The sequence below is a fragment of the Acyrthosiphon pisum genome, chromosome A1 (genome assembly GCF_005508785.2).
Source record: "Acyrthosiphon pisum isolate AL4f chromosome A1, pea_aphid_22Mar2018_4r6ur, whole genome shotgun sequence".
Lineage (NCBI taxonomy): Eukaryota > Metazoa > Arthropoda > Insecta > Hemiptera > Aphididae > Acyrthosiphon > Acyrthosiphon pisum.
This window is the reverse complement of record NC_042494.1, coordinates 103,820,917-103,829,833: the sequence shown is the minus strand read 5'-3', so window position 1 is coordinate 103,829,833 and position 8,917 is coordinate 103,820,917. Positions and strand designations below refer to the sequence as shown.

The window sequence follows — 8,917 nt, the reverse complement described above, 5'->3', positions numbered from 1 at the left end:
TTTCCTTCAAAAAATTCGGGTGGTCGGTCTTTGAGCGTAGAGATGAATCGTATGCAAATGCCGCTGTAGCTTTGCTGGTTTCAAAGCATCGTTACCAAGCACAACAGTACATATCACACATTGAGGTCTTATTTCTCGATTTACTTCAATTTCAGTGAATCCATATTTAATATAACTATCATCATATTTCCTCTTTCGTGACATATTCTTGACTAAGTCCGACTAGGTTTCAAAAAAATAACACTTAAAAAAACCAAACTATAAACTTTTAATTTTTTTCAAAACGTACTGCGTGGTAATCAAACGAATAACGAGCGCATACTGAATCAATATCCATAACAGTTATTTGTCGGTACTCATAAAGTATAAATATATAAGCAACGATGTTTGCAATTGACATGATCATTATCGTTCGCGATAATAGTATAATTTATTACTCTGATACCTATACTTATAAAAGTGGAAAATACTTATCGGTCGTCGGCAGAAACAACGATAAGATAACCGTATATTACGGTAAAATAAAATATTTTTCGCTGTTTAAAAAAAAAAAATAATAATTTTTAATAGAAAACGAAGAAAGGTACCGCGGACCACCTATGACTGGCCCACGGACTAAAGAGTAATATCGCTAGGCGTGGATAACCTTATTGAAGTTTAGACGATAAGTGTAGCCACCAAGTAGGTCTTTTATCCAACGTTATGTCAATAAACTCCTATGTAAATTATTGAATCATCAGCAAAATGGGCTATGATACAGTATATTATGATAATTAATTAGAATGTTAGCAGCTTGAATTTTTAATATAATGCAGAGCAACTTTTTTAATGAAATATATGAATAATAGCCTATTGGCTATTACCATTGTCTAAATTTTAGAGTGTTTCCCAACATTTTTACCACCACGGACCACTTCGACAATATTTTATAGGTCGCGGACCACCTAAATTTTACGCAAACTAGGAAGACCTTTTTTTTTTTTAGCTCATTAACAAGAATACACAAAATTTTCGAAAAATGTTTAATTTTTATTATCGGTCGCGATATTAGTATAATTTATTACTCTGATACCTACACACTTATAATTGGTGTTATGCCTCAAAGGAAAATTAAATTATTAAAACATTTTTACATTTCGTAAGTATGGCTCGCGGACCATAGGTTGGGAACCTATGGTCTAAAAGAATATTTTTAAAAATGTTAAATTTTAAATTTTATTGAGTCATATAAATCACATAATATGGAGAAAAAAACTATTTTGATATTAGTTGAATTTTGAATGAACGAAAGCAACTTATATTTCACTAATGCAGCATAATATTGTAAATGATAACTAATGATAATTTAATAGGTAGGTAATAACTAATAAGGAACTCACTACTCGTTGAAATTTTATATAATATTAGCTCGTTCAAACCAACAAATAAACTCTTCAGCTTTATATATTAGTATAGATTTGTTAATTTTGTTAATTAACGTTTTAAGCGGTTTTTGAAAAAACATTTTTAGACCAAGGTAAAAGAGAGGCTATTAGTCATATATTACATTAAAAAAACTGTACTACAATTTATATCTGTATTATATTTTGAATTAGAGCTACCCATTTTTCAATTAATTAATATACTGTATAAATAGGTGGCGTCTGTGGCCTGTGGGACATCAGGTATGTAGACATTAAATACAGTAGGACCAAGTAACTGTGTAACGGAGGTTATATTATATTGAATTCAAAATAATTTAGGGCTTTAAATATAGATTCCTTTGAGATTGAGACTGGAAGAGTTCTAATTATAATGGATAATTGTCAAATTATAGTTGGTAGGTATGATACGTCATTTTTGATTCGTAAAAACTTTTCACAGATCATTAATTGTCGATTGAAGACTGCAGGTTTAATTTTAGTGCGTTTGCTAATGGGAAAATTTGTTGATAATTGTTTTTGATAGTGAGTTATGAAAATGTTCAAAATCTTATATATTTTTCATAAATATGTTGTATTTTTTGATTAACTTCGGTCAGTTGTTGATCTTCTTCATCGCTTGAAGTGGCTAAGCTCATATCATCTTCGTTTTCGGTTAAATTTGATAATGGTGTATTATGAGTTTTATTTGGACTGTGCGGGTAGACAGGGTAGTATTACTTGGTAGTGTGAGATTTTGAAGAATAATGTTGAGTCCCAGAGGATCTAGTCCTTTTCTTAGAGACATACGGATTATTATTATTAAGGTGTAATATAGAGGAACATAGAGTAACTGATTATGGTTTACGACAGGTTACGAATGACCTGTCGCGTTGGCTACTGATAACCAACTCTGAATTCTATTAAATAGCTTATAAATTACAAGCAAACAAATACCTATAACCTGTGTCCTGAGCTGTTTGCCAGTGATGTCTGTGATTTAAAATATTAACTTTCGAGAATTTGTTTGGTTTAACCTTTTGATTTTACTATTATTAATAATATTATAGGAAGTGGACTTGGCCATTGCACCACTCACCATCACGGCAGAACGGGAGAAAGTGGTTGAATTTAGTAAGCCGTTCATGTCAACGGCTATTAACATCTTGATTAAGAAACCGTCCAAACACAAGCCCGGCGCTTTCAGTTTCTTATCTCCACTGTCACGAGAAGTGTGGATCAGCGTTGGGTTTGCCTATGTAGCCGTCGTGATCGTTATGTACGTCGTGTCGCGGTTTTCCGCACACGCCACTGCCGCGGCGCATGTTAGGCCAGTTCACAATAGCTACGGCGGTGGTGGCGGCATCGGCATCGGCAGTGGCGGCGGCGGTTTAGGGCATGAACTACAACAAACCATACCACCACCCCCAATGTTCGTTCACAATCCTTTCACGTTGGCCAACAGTATGTGGTTTGCAGTGGCGGCTATCACCCAGCAGGCCTGTGACATCGCACCGAGGTAACTATCACTGTAAAATAATAATATATATAACTATCAATAATATTGCCATATTATAAGACTGCATTCTATAGAGTAAAATATTGTATTATTCATATATATGGTACCATGGTGGCGTACATTAGTGGCGCCCTAACAAGATCCAGACACTCCTACCCCCACATTGTCACGTGTAATAATATAAAATTATATACCTAAATAACGAAGAATATAAAGTCGAAAACCTAAAGATTCTGTATACATTGTACAATTAGAATTTTTGTATCATTATTAATAAGATATAGTAAGATATGATGAAAGTTATAAATATAATGTGGTGATTTTAAAATATATGGTTAATAATTTCAGATACTTTTTTATTATTATTAATTAAACTTTAAAATGAATCCAAATTAATATTAATTAAACATACATAGCGATTGCATGCTTTATTGCATTTTAATAAAATATAAAACTATTATATTTATATTAAGATTAATACGATTTCTTAAAAATTTTGGTGAGATTGCCTACTTGAAAGTCTCAGTAACACCCTGAGTGTGCATATTAAATCATAACTCAAAATACATTGAAATTGTCTGATGTCAGATAGTTAATGATTACACAATATCTTTATATCAATGGATAAAAATATTCAATATTATTGTATGGTTGGTGGGATATATTCGATAATATTATATTATAATAGATGAACATAAATTATTGCCCATTTAAAATTGTACTAAATATTTGTTAGATTAATTTTATTAGTGTCTGTATAAAGCGATGGAAGTATTGATCTTACAAGGAAAGTCGTGTAATTTTTATTTCTTTTGATATCATTTTTCCTAGTAGAGCGAGTGTTTCCAAAGTTTTAAGTGACTCTTTTTGGTTGTGAGTTTTATCTAATTGAAACTTCTGAAAGGTTATATTTGATATTCCTTTTTCCTCTTTAAACGGAGGGGAAAACTACAAAAATAAAATAAATGATAAAAAATAAAATAAAATATTTATTAGGCATTGAACGTTGAAAATAGATTTTGGTTATCCTGTTCATTTGTTATAATTCAAAATAAAATTATAATTTTGAGTAGAAATATACACTAGTTATTCAATTTTAAAAAAAGTGTGCCGTTGCGGGACGCCTGGCAGATGTGAAACATCGAAACTATTTGGTATAGAAAATATGCATAAAAATTGAAAGGATAGATTATTAAAGGAAATGAACATGGCATAATTAAAAACAAAATATTCAGATTTTTTTAAGAAAAATTATTCTTTATTTTAAAGGCACATTAGATGGTTCGCGTGCGTTGCACTCGTCACGACGTGCCGCCATGCCAACACACAGTTTCACCCATCGCATTAAATGTTTCACATAAAAAATATAATATTATAAAGGCAAAAAGAAATTTTAAAACAATTCTAAATTTTTAGAACAGAATAACACATTTTTAAAATTTAAATTGTTCGTTCAGTTTTATTGTTATTAAATATTAAGTATAAATTGTACTAATAAGAATGTAAAATTAAATATAATTTTGAATATATTATGATTATATGCTTACATATCTTATTTTCTAATTTAAATAGGAGGAGGTTATATCCTCCATACTTTTATGATTTTGTGTGCTGCAGACCCGTTTGTTTTAATGTTTGATAGTGTTATATTATGGTATCAACTCATTATGATTGAGATAATTCTGAATTCCATAATTAGGTACATTATTTTATAATAGTTTAAACTTTAAAATGTAATTTTGTATAGTTCGTATTTTTACATAATACAATATTAGGAGTATGTAGATATCTATATGATATACCTAATATATTATTAATTTGGGTAAAATCCGTGTAGTAATAAAAATAAAATAAAAATATATATTATTCAATAAATGTTTTAAATCATCAATATATTACTATATTTTTAATATAAATATATTATTACTCTATAGTTTATTCAAATTATTGATTTTGTTTCTCAATAGGTACCTACCTATCAATTACATTTCTTCATATTGTATTCTTGATCATGGAATTTATTAGTTATGACTACAATCAGCCACACATTAATTTAAATATTATGTTTCCACTAATCGTTATATCTTCGTCATATATTTTCATTTCATCAAGAATATCATTTATTTTTCAAAATTTAAATTGTCAAGTCAGTGACACCTAAATGGACCGTAATTGATTTAATCTGAAAATGATATTGAAAAAGATATTTGTCATTTTGTTTTATACTTATTAAAATAGTATTTAGATTGTCAGCGGAGCTATATTATACCTATGTATTGGTTTTCAATGATGTGTGTTTTATTTAAATTTTCCTTTTTTTTATGTCTGAAGTAATTTCTTATGATTCATTCTTTAACTTTGAGGGTTGTTTCTAGCATACGTTTAATTAAACTAGTACTTTGTGAGGGAAAAAGTAAAACAATTTTTAGAAATTTTTAATTTATTTTTCCATACACATTGATAAAATTTGTAATGCTTGGTCGTAACTCGGAATTCTAAAAAAAGAATCTTTTTTGTTGTACTTCGTGTAATTAAAAATATCAAAAATGCATTGGAATAATTTTCTTTCTAAGTGTTTGAAGTTCAAATTTTGAAGGAACTGGATTTTTAAATGAATAAAAACGATTTTTGTTTTTAGACTAAATTAGTTCATCCTGCCGTATTATTATTTATTAGTGTATTAGTTGGAATACGAAAATGAATATGATATAAAATATCCTTTGACATATGGGCCACCAAGATTCGATATTATAAGAAACGCAATGATTTATAATTAAATTCAAATTTAACACATCCATTACTGTGACCTACTCAACAACGATTTACACTTGACATATAATATGCAGTTGAGTATCTGTCCCAGTTTTTCCTATACATTTATTTTCTATAATAAAATCATATTTTTTTTCTTTTTATTAATTAACCCGCGGCAACTTAGGCCATTGAGTGGTTTTTAACTGTTGGAGGAGGGTACTGTTACTGTAGGTTAAACACACGTTTTTGTTAATTTGGCAGATTTTTTTGTGATCACCTGTAGGTATCTGCCATGTCCGGGTGGGGGATGGCGGCACTTCTCTCCGGACACCGTGACTTGCCAGAAAAAAATGCCGCCCGCGGCCGAGGTTTTGAACTGGCGTTGGTGCGCCACTCGGCCACTCCATACCTCATATAAAATCATATTAATTGATATTATATTGTATAAATATCAAAAATAGGCACACATTTTTCTAAATTTTATTCAAAATAAATAATAACACAGACTGATTTAAATCTATTTATCAATTAATTGTAATGCAAATTAAATTGTATAATATGCAATATGCATGCATTGAATTTCTGCAGATATTGCCAAGTAATGGAAGTTTGTTACAATTATTTTCACAATTTACATTTTAAACTTAAAATATTTGTTAATGTAGAAGTTATTAATAAGAGTGGATAAAATGTATTATGTTATAATTTTTATCATATATTCAAGATGTTTTACGGGTGAACCATATAAGTGAAATTATTATTCCTAACTGAACAATATGGTACAAAAACTTTTAAGCCGTAACAGGTGACAGTATTATAATCTACGTTATAAGTGCTTATATCCTTTAAAATTAATAAAATATTTTTAAATATATTTTTTTAAATATTTATTCACAGTTCACTTGTTTAAATCTTTAAATTAATATTTTTAAAGTAATTCCTTCGCTGTATAAACTTTAACTTTTGTAGGTGGGTATCTATTTACTTCATACAAAATTATAGTTAGATTATAACTGTATTTACTACCCACTAAAATACCCAATAAAATTAACAAATTCAAAGTATCCTACACTTCACTTTATCGAGTACCATACAAAATAAAATAATTTTAATTAAAAAAACAATTTAAGTTTGATATAAAACCATGTATATCTGTTTACATTAAAAATAAATATATTAAAACATAGTTATCCTTTAAATATAAGACACTATCATTATTTCAGAAAACACTACTGTTTTTGAAAATATTTCTTTGTTACAAAACAATATTTTTTAACAATTTTATATCGTTATATATGTTTAGATTTACTCTTTTAATATACAATTTTTTTTGTATATGACAAAACAGAATATTATTCAGAGTATTTCGATCTATAAAAATCAATTATTAGAAAAATAGTGTATTAGTTATATGTATTTAAAGTTTTAATGAGCAGAGTAGTTGATTAACATTTTGACGATTCCACTCCGCTTATTTAAAATTTAAAAGTTTAACTTTCAAATCAAAATTAAATTTAAACGTATCGAAGTACTCCATTTTTTTTTCTTTGGATAAAGGTATTAAACATGCATGTTGTCATTTAAATTTAAAATATGGAAACGATAAAAAATAGTCAATATAATACTTAAGGAAACTTTTGAATTTAAATGACTTAAAATTGTGCAAAAGAAATATTTTAATATTTTTTTAAATAATAAGTGTCTTACTTTAAATAGACCACCCAATATAGTTTGGTTGTGGCATTATTTAATATAAATTTTATCGTACCGGTTAGGTATAGTTATAGTGTTAAATAATTTCGCTACCGGAATGAGCACAATAAAACCATGTTAATGCCTATCATATTAATATTGAATCATAGAACATATAGTAAGGATAATTAATACTAATGACACTTTTTATTGTATTTGTTTAAATAATGAATGAAATGAGAAAAAAATTTGAGTTATGTTTTTATTTCTCCAGAAAAATTACCTATATTGTATACGACTGGAATTTGCATAACAATATTATTTTATTTCCGAAACTTTTTTCACGACCCTGTACTTACGTGAGTAAAAAGTTTGGCAATGACAGATTTTTACAGTTACAAGTATTTTATATGTATTTAATTGACTCTCATGTTTTTGGGTATAACACTGTAAAACAAAACCGTATCTATTTTAATATCTAGAAATTTCTCCGGTACCATTAAAATTATATTACCACAAATTGTAGTCTTCATTTTAGTGTAATAAAAATGTTCCCTTCTTCTTCACCTACCTCTTTGTATTGTATAATATAGTTGCACACGTATAGGTATAATATATTATACCTGACCTCTCTGTGTGCCCGTGTTATGTTACTACCTACGTAAATTTTCATTAAAACTGCTTGCGGTCGGCTAAAGAAAACTATATCTACCTGAAATTCACAAGTGCTAACATAGTTAACTTGTTTATTTATGTGCTTGACCATCGGGATTGGAACGAAATGCAAATTACATAAATGGAAAAGTGTATGGAAATCATTGCAATGTTTGTACACCACTGTGACATTATAACTTGAAAAAAAAATAGCTAAATATTTCTAGTATACTTTAATACTTTATGATATGATCATATTCATAAGATTGTTTAGATTATACATATTATGATGGAACGAATTTCTGGGGTTTACATAAACATAAATGATTAAAATAAAACTTTTATTATTTATGAGTTGTAAATATTATTTTTTCATTTGTTATATACTTATATAGTTATATCCAGCTTCTGTGGAAATTTGGTAATAAATAATTTATATTGAAAACTATGATAAAGACATAAGAAGTGTGCTTAGTTCATAGATTGAATACTCCTTTATATTTATAACAAATAAATATAAATGATTTACTTTTAAAATGGTAGTAGATTCCATAATTAATTATTTTATCAAAGAAAACTATGTAGTCATACCTGGTTTAATTTAATCGTTTAAAAAAGTGATAAGTAAGTTTTAACTTATAATATTAAAACCTTCGTACTTCATTAAATTCGACTGTCTTAAACCTAAAGTTTCTTGAACTTATATAGTAGGTATTGAGAACTTTGTGTGATGAGTGTTTAAACTAATTGGTTTCATCATTAAAGTTTTACTATAAGTTTATTACCTGTAGATAAACAAAACCTACTTGTTGATGACATTATTAGTGAAAGTCAAAAAATATTAAAATATATTTATACATTATAATGACTATAAAAGATGTATTAGAAAATCTTCATG

General features: G+C 27.9%; 1 protein-coding gene across 1 annotated transcript in view; it reads left to right on the top strand.

Moving 5' to 3' along the window:
• The window catches only part of LOC100159738 (glutamate receptor 1), a 205,493-nt gene that overhangs the window by 173,837 nt on the left and 22,739 nt on the right, over positions 1 to 8,917 (top strand). The window contains exon 13 of the mRNA XM_029487942.1: positions 2,471 to 2,919. Coding sequence (XP_029343802.1) covers positions 2,471 to 2,919 — 449 coding nt within the window. The remainder of the gene's footprint in view (positions 1 to 2,470; positions 2,920 to 8,917) is intronic.